Source organism: Anticarsia gemmatalis, chromosome 17 (genome assembly GCF_050436995.1).
Source record: "Anticarsia gemmatalis isolate Benzon Research Colony breed Stoneville strain chromosome 17, ilAntGemm2 primary, whole genome shotgun sequence".
NCBI lineage: Eukaryota > Metazoa > Arthropoda > Insecta > Lepidoptera > Erebidae > Anticarsia > Anticarsia gemmatalis.
This window is the reverse complement of record NC_134761.1, coordinates 9,253,333-9,272,961: the sequence shown is the minus strand read 5'-3', so window position 1 is coordinate 9,272,961 and position 19,629 is coordinate 9,253,333. Positions and strand designations below refer to the sequence as shown.

At 34.1% G+C, this 19,629-nt stretch overlaps 1 protein-coding gene across 5 annotated transcripts in view; it reads left to right on the top strand.

Annotated features, from left to right (window-relative positions):
• Hil (peptidase hillarin) overlaps positions 1–19,629 on the top strand; it is a 59,549-nt gene that overhangs the window by 15,127 nt on the left and 24,793 nt on the right. For 4 of the 5 annotated variants that reach the window (XM_076124791.1, XM_076124792.1, XM_076124793.1 and 1 more), the window contains exon 4: positions 11,748–11,950. In XM_076124791.1, coding sequence (XP_075980906.1) covers positions 11,748–11,950 — 203 coding nt within the window. The remainder of the gene's footprint in view (positions 1–11,747; positions 11,951–19,629) is intronic. The other variant, XM_076124795.1, reaches the window with a different exon arrangement.

Sequence of the window (19,629 nt, the reverse complement as noted above, 5' to 3'; positions counted from 1 at the left end):
AAAATTATAACTATTTATGTAAGGTAACTTGAATTTTAATAAGATTTTACGAACTTTAAGCCTAGGTGGCTTTAGACATTTTTCAAAGATTTAAGGTTTAATAGTTCGATTGACCTTTCTTTTTGTTCGAAGGTTTGCTCTTGGTACACATCATAGGCTATTGTAAATTACGCTGCTTCATATTTTGAATTTTTTAAAGCTCATTCTTAAAAATGCGTTAATTCTTCAAAAGCTATTCAATTGTGATCGAATTCAGAAGAAAATAACATGTAATGCTGGAAACTCGAATCGCTAAAGCTATGCTAAGCTATGGAAATTACGAAATCGGAAAATGTTGTGTGTGAAAATGTGTTTTGGGTGTAGGTTGCTCACTCTTGTGGGCTTCTATTGAAAATTAAAGCGTAGCCAGCGTAACCACGTAATAACCGTTGCCATACCTTCCATTCATACAAGAATTATCATATTCATAGAAAAAGGGTAACCCGCCTCGTCACTGTTTAAGCGTAAAACTATTGTGTAATTTGTAATGTTTGTGAAACTAGTGATGTTTTAAGGATTTCGTATGAATTAATGGAAAAAAATATTTAATATACCAGCAGTTGACTTTTATATCGCCAGATAATTTTATTATAGGTTAAATAAATAACTTTTTTAGTAAATAATGTTTAAAACCCATAAAACACCAATATTCTTTTATGAGTATAATTATCCACAATTTGAATGATTTTTTATGAACATTTGTTCCATAGAAAAACCAATTGAATAACTTATTATTGATTTTTTTTTTAAATAATACGGAACTTATTGATTATTGTTTTTTACTCTTGTTTTCATAAACACCTGTGTAACCTAAAGAAAAAAACAAATAACAATATAAGTCCAAAAATACACTCCAATCCAAAACGACTAGACCCAATTTGATCAAAAGGTGCAGCATTGAACAGCTTCGATCAAGTGATTGATTGGATACAAACGGATTGGTGTTGCATTGTGAGCGCACTTAGACAATGGACGTGCCCTTGTGCACTGCCATTGTGCCGGTTTACTGACCAATGCATCGATGTAATCGAGTATTGAGTATTGATTTTTGAGTTCAAATACTTTAAATATGTTAAATTATAGGGATTACATAAAAGTATGCATGTTTTCGAAGAAATATTGGATGACAGGTAGGTCAGATATTTAGTCAGTATTTCAAGTTAGTGCATGGTTCGAATTCAGGGTCAGTCAAACTTTCGTTGGGATATTTTTTATAGAAATATGTTGTTTTTTTAAGGTAATAAATAGCACAGATTAAAGAATGATAATAATATACTCGTCTGTCATAATCATGGGACTAAAATTATTACCTGTTAAATGCGAGTGCTTTGCGAAATAATATAAGGCAATAATAAAAAATAAATAGGTATGGGTTTTATACCATTAGTAACAAATTCAGCTATTTAAAACGTTTTTCTGTCTGTAAACCGAAGCGTAAACGCACACGCGATGAATGATATTAACACGACACATTGAGAATTGATAAAATACCTTTTTTGAACAGGCAATGAAACTAGCATTTTGTAGTAGTACCAGTACGCACTCACAGCTTTACAAACAATATTTGTTTAAGAACTAGAGTGTTATTATAGTTCAACGAAAACGAAACTTCACACAAAATTGATTCAGTTGATTCAAGGCTCGTTTGAAAACAAATTTGAATCTTCTAAACCTGCTATCGTTCGCGTAATTCCGTTACGAAAAATCTATGTATAAACATGATAGTTATCAAACATCCTAATTCCTAATTGTAAAGAAACTTCGGACTAACGAAGTTGAACGAAGCATAGTAGGCCTACACGGCTACACTCTACAGTAACTTATTTGGATCTTCCAATTCGCTCACCTCAACATACAATTCGTTCAACAAACCTCTGGCCTACTGCGCATGCGTTGATTACGTCACGAATAACGTCACTCTGTGGTCACCTAACATGAATGTAGCGTTTCGGTGTCAAACCAAGCCCAGTTTTATTATGGCCATAAGTTTTTTACACCTCATTTGACCATGTATCGATAAGGCAGGTTTTAAGAAACAATTTTCGTGTGAATGAATGAATGTGTGGTCTTCAATAAATACTTTTATCGATTTTCGATTCAATATGGGCCTCTAATTAAACATTTCGATCTATCTCGTTTGACTAGAAGCTGATCTAAACACGTTTGTTAATAATATAGCTAGAAATAGACAGGAATTTCCGTCGGTTGCCTTGAAAAGGTCTACCTTATAAATAATAAATATAAAAACCAAATTAGACGATTAACTACGGGTGGTTAATTATTTTTATGGAATTCCGCGTACAATAAAAAACTGGTTATCTATCTACACGTGTAATCAGATCTCATCTCCTAAACTGTTAAACCACGGTTATGACTAAACTGTTTCTATAAAAATGTGCCAAAAAAATCCGTTATTTGACAACAAAAATTATCACAAAGGCATAAATAACAAACCTGCAAGAATCCCGTCTCACTTCCGAAGAAGTACAATGTTATGCGAAAGCTCTTGAACTTCGGCACACTTCGGCCTGTTTCGGGTGTTAGAGTGAAAGGGCGATATGTGTGCGAGGGAGAAAGGAGAACTTGTTGCAAAACAACCGGCCACATTCCGCCGTCGGCACCCCACTGACCTAAAGCTCAGGTACCATAGACCTGTGCACCATAAACGAACTTAGGTTATGTTAAACCTTAATTCTACTGTTTGAGCGCGAAAGTTGGACGTATTTATGGCAGTTGCTACATACCATGGCGTTGGAACAGATTCGAACCTTTCAATTTACTGATACAATAGATATGAACCGAAGAACTAAACAACATACTATGCATAGAGACATGCATTTCATTCAAACTATCTTGGCCAAAGGGTTTGAAAAGATCATTGCGTAACAATTTAACCACACAAAATAAAGGTTCCTTAATCTTAAATTAGACATTAAATAGTATGAAAAACCGTCCCAAACATAATAATTCTATTTTTAATTTCGAAACAGATTGCCATACAAATGTAATTATGTCATGCATGCCGATAAACGATAACATTTATGGCGGCATTATTTTGACATTAATGACAGAACATTTGACACTTTATGACAGAAATTCGAAGCTATGTTTATTAATGACAAATAGTAACTGTTTTCATTGGCAATAATAGTTTTACTGCTTTACTAGGTATACCTCCCGGGGTTTTACTCACTTACTTAATATATTTCTTAAAGATAATATTTATATGATTATGTATAGAAAACACGTAAATTGCTTAATTTGTCACGACATGGACACGCAACTTTAAACGTGCCTACTTATATGTCAAATTGTAGTTGTTGAAAGCAATAAACCTTTAAATTACTGCAATGAAGTAAATACGATACGATACGAAAAGCTTGTAATAGGATTTAGTGTGAAAACTTTCTATTTCAGACTTAGAATCTTCTTACGATAAAATTAAGTTTCAAAACTAAAATTTTAGAAAAATCACTCGCTTTCGTTGTCTATTCGACATATTTAAACCATGGTACAGTCCCAATCTAGCTAAATATTTCATGTAGAACAATACTATTATATACTTAGACCTCAAGACATTTGTTGTACATGCATAGCAATCTTTAAGGTTAACGTAATTAAAAGCCAGAGCTTCGGCAGGTATTATTCGCCATGTTGCAAACTGACTCTACACCTTTTGAAAGCAAACATGCCAAAATTGCTCTGCTGTAGATATATCTTTGTAGATAGAGAGAGAAGATATCTTTAACAACGTTAAAAAACTAGAGTTGGTAATTAAAAAAAATATTTACATCAAAGTACCTACTTAAATATTTTTTTAAGTCAACTTCTTCTTTGGGTGGCATAACCAAAAAGGTTGTATCACAAATACAAATAAAATTTTAATATCGATTGTGCAACAAAGTTTGTAAGTGTTTAACTGTTAACTTGTTTTGTTCAACAACATTGTGTAAGTTGCTCCGTAACAATTAATTTCATCACCATTCATTGAGTTTTTATTGTTATAATAACTGCTATTATCATGTTATAGGAATGTTTTCTTGCGATCAAGGGCCGGTTATTTCATCGACTGATAAACCAATTTGGACCAATCATTTTGACATTTCGACTGGCCGTTTGTAAGTTTCAATTAAGCACATTGTACTTTCACTAATAAGCTCGTAATCAGTTGTAGAGTCATGCGGTATTTTCTACTACTGTACTGTACTGTACTGTACTGTACCAGTAAATAATGTGCCAAAAACATTATTAAAAAATAACCCATTACTGTCCCACTGTTAGGCAAGGGTCTGCTCTTGTAATGAGAGATGGGTTAGGCACTTTTTAAAGACCTAAAAGCCCACAACGTTGGTCAAGTGCGGTTTGGGGACTAAGGTTGAAATCTCGGCAATAAAAACTACAGGCGTAACAAGAATATGCCAGCCCATTACTATTCAGGTCTAATGTAACAGATACTAAGTAATCTTAATTCAATGTATTCGAAGGATTTCGTAAAGCCTAAGTATTAGCCCGCCCAACCGGCGCGCACAGGAATGCCATAAACGTGAAATATTTGCGCATGCTCTGTACGAATTGGGAACTTTATAGGCTTTTTTTGATCACTTACTTAATATAGTGTTGGTTATGTAAGGTACTTAGATAAGTAATTGCTAAATACATAAGAAGCTTGTCTTAGCTTGTATATTAATATTATAAACGCGAAATAGCGCAGTATGTCTGTTACCTATAAATTATTACGTCTAAACGACGGCACTAATGTAGACTAAGTTTGGTATAATTTTAGGTTAATATCTTGGTGATAATCAAAGTACAATTTTTTGTTTACAAAAAAAGTACATAAGCTTATCTTTATAAAAATATTCTATGATTAAAGTCGAAAACAAGAGTTGTTTTTAAAATTACTGATCTAGACAAAGTTTACCTCCATTTTCTTGCCATACAAAGTATTTTAAGCGGAGGTCAACCATGAAACAATGACAAGCTGTTTACAATTAATTCGTCTAAACAAAAACAGTAACCAACCAATTACAAATGGAAGTTGCAATCAAGATAATCCGGTAAAAACCAGTTTAAACCGGACCACTCATTATTGAATAACAAACCAAGACATACAAAAAGTCTTGTAACAACTGTAATGAGTTAAAAAAGGGATTTTTTGAACAAAAATCTCTTGAAATGAGCCGTTAAAATGTTGGCCAACTTGTCGCCCGAGTATTGCGCAACTCTGGAACATGTCGTGTGCGGATTTTGCATCATTTAGGATATTGGTAATCATATAAGTTGGTTAACGCCCTGCAATATCTAGTTATAAGCAATTAGGTAGTAATCTGGTGCTTTAGATAAGTTGATGAATAATTTAGATGGTAAGTTGCATGCAACTGCAAGTGTGGTGTGCGACTTTACGACACCTGAATATTCGTTCAGTGAGAAAACCAAAAACTGAAAATCGGTGTTTTCGAAGGACGTTTTGTTGCTAGGTATAATAATATACTTTTTTAAAGACTTCCCTTTTCTAAATGTGAGGCTCAATCAATCAGCCTAGCCTTTCTTCCAACTATTTAGGAGTCGGCTTCCATTCTCACCGGTTGCAACTGAGTACCAGTATTTTACAAGGAGCGACTGCCTATCGGAACTCCACAACCCAGTCACCGGGATATAACACGGTACGTCTCAGTAAGACTGGTTGTAAAATTTAAGTTTTTGACTTCTGTTAACGTCTATCTTTCTCTCTCGGATCAAAGTATACATTTCTCAATAACTAATCCGACGTAAACCCACTGCTATATCCAGTGAACAGCATAAATCTCCAAACGCCTAAAGGCTCAGATTCCGTCCATATTAGCTCGGTCGTATTTAGCGATAAACGACACAGTTTCGACTCAGTTTCGACTCACTTACAACACAGTTACGTTCACTCCACGCAATCTCTGGCATGCATTTGTTTTGTGAAATGCATCTCTTTACTACACTTCGCTTGGTATGCAACACAGTATATAATATTGTAATTTTAATAAAGAAGTACATTTTTGTTTAGGTCGTCGTACAATCACTCGTAAAATGTTTAAAAAAAAATCTCTGAATATCGTGCTCCGGTAAACCTTCCTATGTGGATGAAATCACGTTAATCGGCAAAGTAGGTACTTTAATAGGTAAAAAAAATATATAATAAGCTAAAGGAGCTTATTATATATTTTTTTAAATAAATTAATTAATATGAAGTTAAGTTAAGTTAATTAAAGTTTTCAAAGGATATATAGTTATAATCGTTATCATGCATTCATCAATATATATTTTGACGCCAGAAAATCACATAAAAGCAGAAAAGTCATCCATCTAGCAGATCGATAAAAATTTTCAACTAAAATTCTCCAAAAAAATACGAACCAAGATCTTGAAAGACCTCTAACACTCAAGCGGATATCCAATCAATAAACCAACGAACCCAAGGTTCCAACATCCTATACCTCTAAACACTGACCACAGGACAGTATTCTATCAGTCCATTGTACAACGACCTTGGGTGATTGAACCTGACGGTACACCACTTCCTACACTTTCTCTCATACTACAACCGTGACCCACAATTTGAATATTTTAGCGTATCTTTTACAATTAGTTTTATTCTTAAAGAGGTGTTCTTATTTCTATCCTCTTTTATTTGCTACGTTTTAAGGCAATGGGACAACAATTTCTTGATAAAAATTGAGTCTAATACAGTTTTTAACATAATAATACTTTTTTACTTACTTATTCATCCGCATCTCTCATTATATCAATAATCTGTTGTCTCGAAATTTTAGACGTCTGGTTATTTGTATGGATGTATCAACTTAAAGATGCTGAGAAAAGTTACATTATATTTCTTTTTTTCTTATTAAGCAAATAACCTTTTACTTATCTGGGCCTCTTTAGCAAACTTCGCTTTTCTAGTTACTGCGGATGCCATACCTAAAGAACTTACCTAAAATTTGCAGGAACGAGCCTTAAATATCCAAATTATATGCACGTTGAGTATGGCCATTGTAGTCACATACTTACCACTTCTAGGAAACATAAAGAAACTTAGTTACAAAATTCTATCTCACAAAGTCTGGCGAATATTTTACAAAAGTGAAATCCAAAAACCGTAATTCCACGAAACATTTTGCATGTAAACATACAAAAATTTAAATATCCCACGTTTCTTAGTACAACTGTTTCTTGCTAAGTTTAACTTAGTTTTTTGTACCATCGTTTATACCTTACGTAGCTGGCCAAATAGTGTGTTGCTTATGGAGTAAGGCAGGTCATTGACACCATTCCATCGCCACGATACCGTGCAATTAAATACCAACTTTATAACAAGTGATTACAGTTGATTTTACTCTGTGTTAAAGAGTGATATAACAAGGATTAATATGGAAATATTTAAAGTTAAATTAAAGGTTTTGTAGGTGCGGTGTTTGTATGTTTGTGTCAAAGGCGGCTATTAAAATAAAGAGTTATGATTGAAGACACCTGGGTTCTTTAGTTAAGGATATAAAATTGCATTAGGTAGCTATTATAACCGTTTATTATACGAAAATTATTGCTTTATAATGAGCTATTTATAGTACTATTGATCAATCAATAGTTTTCTTTTAGCCTCTTTACGCACTAGCGGTTAACCGCGCAAGCGGCTAGCCGCGCGGTTCGAGTTTAAACTGTACGCACTTAACCGCCATTAAATGTCAGGCAAACTGTGACCGCGCGGCTAGCCGCTCCCACGGTTTAAAGAAGATTTATTTTAGTATTTTAGTGACCAAGACAAGACGGTTTCAACTGTCATCGTAATGTCAAAATTATTTATATAAGTATGTATTGAGAAGTATATAAGTATGTTTATCAGTTATTGGGTTTCCATAGTACAAGCTCTGCTTAGTTTGGAATCAAATGACCGTGTGTGAGTTGTCCAATGATGTTTATTTATTTAGATCGCTTATAGCCCTGAAGACCTTATGCATTGGCTTGGACTTTATGACAAAACACAAGGCCAACTTTAAACAACTCTTATGAAACATGAAGATGCTCAGTTCACCTACAACTAAGCGGTCACCTTCCAATATATCATCCGCGCCAAAGCTTACTTAACCTCACCGATTACCAGTAAATACAACTGGCTATTAAATCAATCAATAAAACAACGGTATTAATTACACAATAGAATAAACACCATATCTATCTAAAGTCGTCGATCTCACGTAAATCTGTCGATCTCGAGTCGTTTATCTGACACAAGGACGCTTGTTTGTTGCGATTAATGCACTTTGTTACACCCACTGTTATCTATTGGTTTATTGATAGTTAACTTTTAGATGGGAGTTTTGGTGGATTGCATAGTAATGCAAAGGTATTTCGGGATATTTTAGCATGTGAAATGATGTCAAGTCGTCATCGACGAATGGTTTCCAATCAAATTCTCAAAAACTAATTGCATAATCAAATTCTCAAAAAAAGTAATTGCCTGGTTGTATTTTTAGCTGATATTTATATGATTTTTCCTATAGAAAAAACATATTGCATCCGTGCATCCGTGCATCATTATGCACGGAATAAATAAATATCGCGCTTTTTAGTGATTATTTAATAAAATTATGAGAAACTTAGTCCCAATGAAATGTGAAGCACGGTCTAAAAACGAAAATACTTAATAAGTAATCTGTATTTTGACAGGATAAAGAAAAAAGGTGATGCAATATTCGACCACTTTTCATATCACCTCACTGGCCCTTTTATAAAGAGGGATAAGAAACTGGAAAAATACCTACAACTTTTAATGAAATAATCTTTATAAGTATTTATGTTACACATTTATGTAGGTATGTACATATATTTACAAAGTCGGCGTATTACACAACACCGCATAACACTAGCAGGCGTCCTTTAGGATATTAAGTATCTATTATCATACTAAAGAACATGGTATAATAACATTTAAATATGCACCTTATCTCGCATGCCAAGAATGTCTGATCCGTCGACCACCTTGGCCATAATAATATGCTAATTATTTATTTTAATCAATGGCCAACTGTGCAACTGTAATTCGCTTATCTCAATGATTTGGTTTGAATTATCCCACAGACATTACGGGGGACTCAACCTACGTATTATTATTATAATTTTAGCATGTCCGCAGCAATTTACTGTCTAAATATCTCAATTTTTTTCTTAAATATCCATTTGACACTATATTTTAGGTAGAAACATTTTTGCTGCTATAGAAACAATAAAAAGTATGTAAATTTTACTATACGTCGCGTCGTAGATGAAGTTTTGTTAGAGAAAAAAAAATTGACAAAAAAGACGCAGGAAGCAATGATAATTTTCTTGTTGGTATGTCAGAAGTGATCTCTAAACCTACTGAACAAATCTAAATTTTATTTAAACAATACGATGTTTCACTATCCTTGTTTGACATAAGATAATTTTTATCAAAGCAAACGGTCAAAATCTCCGTAGAATTCGGACGAAGTCGCAAGCAAAACTTAATGAAGCATATAAAAGAGAGTTTTTATACGCATTGTAGGTTTTTTGTGTACAGTAATTACAAATTAATAGGATGGATCTTGTGATATTTTTTGTAATAAATAACGGAGTTTGAGTTTCGTGAATAAATTGCCATTCATCGAATGGTAAATGGTAGTTGCTAACAGTAAAGTAAGTTATTTTTTGTACAGGGATACCAAAATAAATAGATTAAAAGTAATAAATATCCTTAATTAGATGATTTTTCAAGCTTGAGTAAAGTAGAATAAGGTATGATTATATATTATTATGGCTACAAGGATAATGAATGCAAGAAATTAATCTTTTGTAAACATAAATACTTTAGGGACTTACGTTTAGCTGTTAATTTTAGTTGGACTCACGTGAAGCTTATGTCTAAGGTACTAATTTACAAAATAAATACGGCATTTTTGTTCGTCGAAGATTAAAGTTAGATTTATAAATTGTTCTCTTACAATTTACGCACTTACATCGACTTTATAATTTCTTAAGGCTGCTTCAACCAAACACCTATAAAATACCCATAAAACAAATCAATAAAGTACTAAGTTATTGCAACATCCTGAAGGTCCAGCCAATTCTTAGGCAAGATGGATTACGTGTAAAAATGTGCATATTTAACCATGGCGAGGTGCCAATGATGACTGGAGTTATGAAGTGAATGCATACTAAACAGTTGCTATACTTGGCAATTGATTGATAGTTCATGTAATATGTTAATATCCCTAATTGCTACTAAAGGTTTTATAGGGTTGTGCGTGCTGGCGCATAATCATGTAGACTTGTAGGCGATTTTTTACGACTGTTGGTTATCAATAACTTAGTAGCGATCCATTATTCGCTACTTACTATCGAACTAAAATACAATTGTGCATAGATTATTTGCAAAATTTAATTTAGGACAGCGATTACACGAGGCCTTAGGCATCGGCAAAATCTTTAAGTTACCCTTTCCTATAAAAACAAATGACCTCTCTCAAGCAATATTATGCATGTGACTAATTAAAGTGAGTATAAATGTGGCTGTGGCGATTTCTCCAAGGCTCTGCCACTGGGACGCGGTGTATCCAATTGGAGGTACCGCGTCCTGGCCACTTTATGGTGACTGTTAAAGGAACACCGTCAGGTTTTTAGTCGGTATGCCCAATTTTTTAGGTACTTTAAAGTAAAACTAAAAATTACCGAACATAATAAAAAAATGTATAAGATTGCAATGACGTTCAGGACTATTTCACAGCTTTTAACAAGAGTAGAATAGCTTATACGATACAGCTAATGTATGACACAATCCGTCATTATTGCACTTTATAAACAAAAAGTTATTCAGAAGAGATGACCACTAGAAAATCTGAACAATCGTAACGTAAGTTTAAAATTGAGTAATTAGCCATCAAAGCAAGCTATTCCTGTTATAGTGGTTGCACTAGACACAGGTGCAGTTAGTATAACGATAGACTATCGGTCCGATTCACACGGGTGACTGTGCGTACTAACGAACACTAATCACACGGTGCTTACACGATTTGCAGTCATTTATACCGATTGCCGTTAGTGTGGACCGATGTTTGATTGTGGATTGGAGACTTTAATTATTGGGCGGGTGTTTCAAAATTAACTGTAGGTCTATGTAAAAATGTAGTGGAGGCAGAGCTAACTAGATGCAGAGATTGATATCCATGATTTATTTAGTTAAGTTGTCTTGCTTAGTTATGAAAGTTGAACGTATTTGAAGCAAATTATAGACATATCCTGAGAATATGAACTATCTGGTACATCGGAAGCCAACTCTATGTGGGTTAAAAAAAAGTACAAACCGTCTCGAGAAAAGACAACCCTCGTGCTCCGCTTGACTCGTCTTAATATGTTCGTCTCCCAGATATGATCTCTTGCTTCTTTTCAGCGTAATGCTTGGTTAAATGGATCCGTCTTACAAATGCAAACAATATCTATTTATACCAACGATCTTCTCATCGAAATAAGTTTGCCAAATTGGTAACAGCCGCACTGCGATGCGAAATATTTGAAAGAATAGCCAGAGTAATTATCTTCTTCCAATTTTCAAATCCAACAAAGCAAACCTTTTAGTTTTGTTCTTACATTTTACAGAAATTATATTAACACAATTTTTATGTCATTAGAACCCTTAGAGGTATTGTAATCTCATACTAAAGTCTTAACAGTATTGTCGGCAGTGTCCCCGACCCGCACAACGAACGGCGGCAGTGCTCACGCGTCGCCCGCGCGGGAGTTGTCCCGAAGCACCCCGGACTACCAATATGGCCGCTTCGACGTCAGCGCGCTGCACATTGCGCATGCGCTCAAACAAACAGAACTTCAGAAAGCATACCACAGGCCGAAGGAGAAGCCCATTGACTGTTATTTGGTAAGTACAAAATTAAATGATAGATTTGAAGTTTTTTATTGATACTACAACGGTTTTCAGAAAGATGTTGACCGTAAAATGTTGCAAGATTAAAACTTAAGTCACTATTTTTGTAGTCTTAGGCCTTGACTTAGGCCCTCCCTAGTTTGGGAGGAGACCCTAGTCCAAATGTGGGAAACCGTTATTAGAAAAAATACGATTTTACGGATCTTAAACTTTAGTTTTTATCATCTTAGCCATATGGGCTTAATAATTTTAACCTTCGGATATCTAGGAATATCAGAAACACACTTATGTGAATTTCAATTCATAGAATTGAGCGCGAATCTAACAGTTGACTAAACTAATAACATCATAAACTGCCAATTTCAAAGATTCAATCATTAAATATTTAGCTCTTCACACCTGTATCTCAATATATTCATATAATAACAATTATTATAATAATCCTCGTCCTATTAATACTACTCGCACAGGTTCACGATGCCACCGGTTCACAAGGTCGCCATCACCGTTATTGTACCGGTATGACAAGAAAACATGTACAATATGCTAATGTTATAAATGACCGGTTAATAACATAAAATTATGAATAGTTCCCGGTTCATATGACACTTAAACGAAGGTCCTGGATCGGTATAACACGTATGTTTTTGCGCAAGTTAAAATTGCGTAAATTTTAATTGCGCAAGTATGCTTCTCTGTGTGTTCATTTGCGCAAATCATCACTGTTTTGTAAAGCTTTTTATGCTTTAGTTTAAATTGGCAATAGTTAAAGTCACTTCAAAACAATATATTAGACTTTACGGAACAAACAGAAATCTAAGATAGAAATAACAGGTGTTAGAACATTATCTCATAAATCTTGTATTTGACAGTTCAAAACTATCAACATTACACATTGCAAACAATTCAATATACAGGCTGTTTTAGTAGAGCTCGCTTACTTAGTCTGAATAATAAAATTATCTTAGAACTTTAGACTTTACGAACAATAAAAAAACTGTTGGCTGCTAGATTTTACGTAAAAAAATGTACAATAACAAAAGTTTAAAGTTTCTCATAGTTCCAAATTGACTTAATATAAGGCCACCCTGTATAAGCTTCGCATGACGTGCCCAATCAAATTGTTCCACTATAACTCTTAGAAATGCAACCGTTTCGTCACAATATTGTGGTTTGTCGAAACAACTTGGAACAATTGGATAACTACTACATTACGGTTCACTGTTGTTAGTTGGTGCGTTTTCATAACTAAACAAGCGAAAGATATGTTTTTGTTGCTTGATTGCTCTCGTTTGCTATGATTAGAAAGGTTTAGGGACCGTGGAAATTGGGCAAACAATCATAATTGGACTTGCGTAATATCACTTGCGCAATAATGTCATTGATACAACAGAAATCTGTAGGAACTCGTTGAAGATATAGTTTTTAATCATAGTACATAATACCTATGGCCGGTTTCGCCACTTCTGAATAAGTATCAGATAGGTTATCAGGTGGAATATTGTCAGAATTTACAATTACTGTCATTTATCTATCGGTTAGGTTGTTCAACTAAAATATCCTTAAGCTGTGAAACTGATCTTTATTATCACAAATCCGTAGTCTGCTTGTATGTAACCCTTACACGACCAAATTGCCGAATTGATTTAGACACGGTATTGAAGAACGAAAGCTTATGTTGCCTCTAGCACCTGAGGAAGGATATAATATATTATGTATGGATTTTGTAAAAAAAGCTTCCATGAATCGAGCAAAACTAGCAATTTCTATCAGAAGAATTCAATAGTAATCATAGCAATACAATTTTTCTTTGGTACAGTCAGTGGCGCTTAAATACAATCTTAGTTAAAATTCCATAACAGTTGGTGTGCGTTGGTCGTGAAATCTGATTGTTTTTCACTCGTGCCATATGTCGGTGGTAGCTGGCAGTGCAATATCGCTGGATAGTCGCATTCCTGTCCTTTCGACTAGAACAGATCGCGTGTGCTCAGGAATGTACGCTTGTACTGTGCCGCAAGTTACAAGAAATAAGATTATTGCTAAATAAATAGAAAAAGACAGATGATTTTTACGTCAACACATATTTTTTTGAGAATGTAACTTTGTCGTTTTAGGCTTAACCGCTTCCTAATTCAGGACGAGGCCCTCACTCAGCAGTGGGACAGTAATAGCTTTAATTAATAGTAGGGAAAATCTACCAAAAACATGATTTTGCTAATAATTTATGTAAGTACTTCCTTTTAGAACTTGACAAAAATATAGCTCATTATTGCTATAAATAGCTCATTATTGCTGTAAATTTAATTTTAATGCCAGTTAAAAAAATCCCAAACAATATATATTTTTTTTTTTTAATAACCCATATCTGTCCCACTGCAAGGCAAGGGTCTCCTCCCAAACGAGGGGGAGGGGTTAGGCCTTGAGTCCACCACGCTGGCCAAGTGCGGGTTGGGGACTTTGCATGCCCTCAATAAATGTATTAAACAAATTTTAGGCATGCAAGGTTTCCTCACGATGTTTTCCTTCACCGTTAGAGCAAGTGATAATTATTTCTAATACACACATAACTTCTAAAAGTCATTGGTGTGTTGCCTCGGATTCGAACCTGCGACCACTTGCGTGGGAGGTGCCAACTTAAACCACTCGGCTATCACTGCTTATACAAACAATATACGACGATAAAAACTTCGTAACAATTTAATAAATAATCAACAGGTACACCCATTTCTAAGCATATATGTGTAAGCACAATATAACAATAAAAAACTATTACGAATATTGCATGTCACTATGCACTGACACACATAATCGTGAGAGGAATGTTGAAAATATTTCATGTGTTTACAAACCACATTTAACATGAAATCGTTTTGAAACGCACGCACGTTGAAAGAGTCATGTCGTGTGTGCATGACGATGATACCGTCATTTGTAACAGATACCGCTGAAAGCACGTAACTATAAAAAACGAATTTATCTGGTAGTTAATTAGTCTTTTTTTTTAAAGATTTTTATAAAAGTGTATTGTGATTTACCGATTAATATAAAACACGATCTATATCACCAATAATTTATAGTTTTATGGGTATCGGTGAGATTACAGACATTTTGCGTACTATATACCTACATAAAAGGCACCTATGTACATCTTTATTTAAGGTAGTGTCTTTCTATGAAACGAGTATATAAGATAATAGGAGGAATACACAAAGCAAATAAAAATAATCAGGTATAAATCGAATTAAAAGAATCTATTAGAGCGAATGGCTAGGAGTTTCTTGCCAGCTCTTCTCATTGGCCCTAACTTCCGACCTGGCGAAAAATGCATTCACTTTATCATTAACTATCATAACTGTCAGCATTTTATTTATTTATTTATTTATTTATTAGCAGGCATGCAGTTGTATACAACTGGTTAATGCCTGTATCGTGGTAATTCACTATGATGTAATCATTCATTAAACAAATATTTGTCCAGTCTATTTTTGAATTGATTGACAGTTTCAGCTTCGACTACATTCTTTGTCTTAAATAAGTAACTGATTTGATTCACTAGCATTATAACGATTAAAACACATTTTTTACTCTAGTACTACGGTAAATTATCAATGAAAAATAAGCTTAAAAGAGCGTCTTACTCGCTAAACGCTTATACCTTAACCCGTACTTCCCGGCTCTCCAATCGGCAGCCATGATTTAGCAAGCGAGAAATCTGGCATGACTCGGCGATTACGTACAGCGATCATCACAGATAATACATGATGAGATAAAGGAATTATTGTAGCGCACAGTCATGTCTGATTGGACGGCATGACGGTACATGACGTTCACGGGCATGAGCTTGAAGAAGGTACTGTTTGATTAAGAATGGTGAATGTACCTGTTGTTACTTCTGTGTTATTATCAGAATGGAAACGTCTTTTGTGAATTGTAAGGTCTTTGAACTTGAGGAAATAGACATTACTTAAATACTTAAATTATAATTAGAAAATCCAACTAGTGGATCCTGGATAGTGGAAAAACTACCCAATCACCGAGCATTTGTTAATGTAGAATACTAAATGATTCTCATATTTTAACCCAAAACATCATTATACAAATTCCTGGACTGTTCTTGACATTACAAAATCCCGGATTTGCTAATTTCGGCCACTTCGGCTCTTCTTCTTATTTGGTTTATTTCTACCCTTACCCACAGATTTGCTTCTAAATATTTTCTTAAAGCAAAACTTAAAGTATTTAAGTTTATATAACATCGTTAAGTTTTCCGACTGTCTAAGAGTCCAACGTCAAAACAGAACAGCCATTCATCAAACCTCCCCACACTAAAATATTACATCTCAATCATTCACACAGTAGTCGTACCCGCAGGCAATCTTCTATATCAATATATAAACAGCTACATTATGTACGTAACACCAATCTAGTGGACAATCCAATTTTATAACACCCACTTGACATGGCCTTTCTATGCTGTGACTCAGCCAGTGACATTTCTATTGCGTCCACACCTTAAATTGAATGTGAGCGAAGTCCACCTGCTAATATGGCGATATTTTGCGACTTGTTTTCGGATTATCTTTTCGTAAAGACTACCTAAGGTGCTATGAATTACTCATATTTATATTACGTGTAATTACAAATAACTTGACAATATTTATGGATCGTACAATATTTGTTACGTATAGAAACCGAACCCATGACCTCCCGTCGAACAGTCTGATCTTAAAAGTAAACTAATAATAAACAACAATGGCTGTAGCTATAATAATAATTATTTTAGTTAAACATGTTAGTAAATTAGTTTATCAAAATTATTAAAAATTGCATTCATGAACAGACTGTTCTTAAAGCCCAAATCAGCTTCTAAATAGTACTGGCTATCAACAAAATCACCAACCTCTTCTCACTGGGAAGATTTCTCAGTGACATAACAGTACAGTTAGGCAGCCAGTGGGAGACCTCAGACCTAGTTGTTATCGAACAAAAACTACTAATTGTTGCGAGAAATTACGTAGTAAGCGAATTTTTCTCATGGAAGAACGTTGCCACAGCTTATGTGAATCCCATTCATGAGTTTTCCCTGCCAACTTACTAAGCATACACGTTTAACTTTGATTTATTTGTGGGACTAGACAAATGTAAATAACAACATAACTGCTGTCGTAAAAGACGTATCAACGCTTCCTTATTTGTCTTATGTATTCAGAGTAAAAGCTTCTGAAAAATAAATGACCTTAATTAATTTTAAAAAAATAAATTCCGCTCTTCATTTGACGCGACAGAAGAAGAAGATTCCGCTATTAACGATCTTCAAAAACTCTCGAAGCGTCACATTAGACAGTATTTCGGTTACACACAACAAACAATTTGTTTGAAAAAAAATATTAAAAGAAAAATCTTATAATGTTTTCGGGTTCTCGTATGAAACCAATAATCAGTATTATTAATTGAGGTAAATTCCTAGTATGTTTTATGTAACGTATTCATCGTAATTTCTGTAAAATATTAAAACCGTTAATAAAACTATAACAAATATAAATAACTATCTCTAAACCAAATCTCCAAGCGTAATTCCAAAAGTGGTTAACAAACGCGAACTGAATAAAACATCACGCGTGCTACTGGGAGCGGATGAGCAGAAACGAGGACAGATGTCCTTTCCATTGGCACTGGCTGGTGAAAACCGGACCTGACAATCTTCGACAGGACTTGGATTTATTACTTTTGGTTGAAATGCTAATTGTAGCTATTTCCTAGGATAAGAAATGAATGTGAAAACAGATGTTTGAATTACCGTCAAAACTTTAATTTTTTAAATAAATAAATAATAAATATTATTGGACAAGTCACACACGGTCATTTGATTCCAAACTAAGCAGAGCTTGTACTATGGTAACCAAATAACTGATAAACATACTTATATACTTCTAAATACATACTTATATAGATACATTAACATCCAGGCTCAGAACAAATACTCGTGCTCATCACACAAAGATTTGTCCCGGGTGGGATTCGAACCCACCACACGCGGCGCTACGGTTGTTGCGGCGAGGTGACCGCTTAAACCACTGCGCCAAACGTGCAGTTATATACTTTAATTTTTTAATTGCCATTTCCATGCTTTTCAATATCAGCTGGTGTTAAAATTGTATTACCTACGTGGATATATAAGTTTTTTTAAATTTAATATATTGTATGTAAGTAACACACTGAAAACACAGGATAAGCCCCAATTCAGATCTACTTTAATCTCGCCCGGTATATCTAATTATACCTGAGTGAACCTAGAAGCAAACCTCTAGATTTTCTATATAATTGTCTCTAATTAAACCAATTCACACTCAATTTGAATGTAAAGGACAATTACCCCGTAGTTAAAACTAGATATCAAAATACGCACAACTACCAAATTAATTTAAACGGTGCATTTAAGTATCAAGAAATGGACTTTTCCCGACAACTGATATACGTTTTTAATATTATTATGTTTGTTACTTGTCGGAACAAAGTTTGAATGGGATCGATGGAATCAAAATTCCAATAGGAATGGTATCAACGGGATAAAATTAATACAATACCCAGTCCAGTCAGGCCAATCCGCGAGTTTTAAAATGGTAATAAATTTGTAAATATGTCTAAACTAAAGATACCATAACACCTAGAGAAAACAGGGCTAGTCTGCGAGTTTTAAAATAATAATAACTTTGTAAATAGTTATATAAAACTATATCAATATCAAGTCTATTTAAACGCAGTACACTGCACGGGGCAGTTGCACAGCTATGAATGGCGTGCGTCCTTGCGCCCACGCCGACACCCGACACCCGCATTGTACGTGGGCAATACTGGGCATCTCTCAACCAGTAGTAACTTGAGAAACGCCTATCCAGAACTGTTTGAAAACCTGTTATTCTAGATGTTATGGTGATATTCTTGTAATTGTGCCTTTTGTTGACTGAGATTTATAACGAGTCAGTCATTCGTTCTTACTTTTCATAGAAAACGCAACACAATTTTAGAACGCAAAGATAACAATTTCGAGCAAAAATATCACCCAAATATCTAGAATAAAAGGTTTTAAAACATTTATCGATAGGCGTCATTGTTTAAATTAACAATAATATAGAGTCTTTTGCCTTTTTCAATTGCAAAAACTAAGATGTGCATTAAAAAGGTAAATGTGTAGAAGTATTCTTCATGCTTCTTGAAGGTGTACTCGTGGTTACTGTTAAAACCATATTAAGTTTCATGTCGAAATTAATTAAGTAAATAATATCTATTTACTTAACACCATCACAATTCCAATACATTGGACCTGTAACCTACAAACATAATTTGATGACAATTTTTTTCCCGCAAAAGTTTAAGTTTCTTTTTATACATGAATTTCCTGCTATTTTCTTTGAAACTACATAATCTTACAGGAGACAAGGTGCCCATTCTCCTTTTTACTATTTAAGTATACCTTACATCTAATTCACTTAATAACAGATAAATGCAGTTCTTTTAAAGTAATTATTATAATGATTAAGGAAAATATTTTAATTTTCCATTACTCATTGCAACAATACTTACTTGTGCTCTATTGTTACAAAGTTTACGCATCGCAATACTGGGAACTAGACACTATTACTTCAGAAAAATGACGCATTTCAATAAGGTCTTTT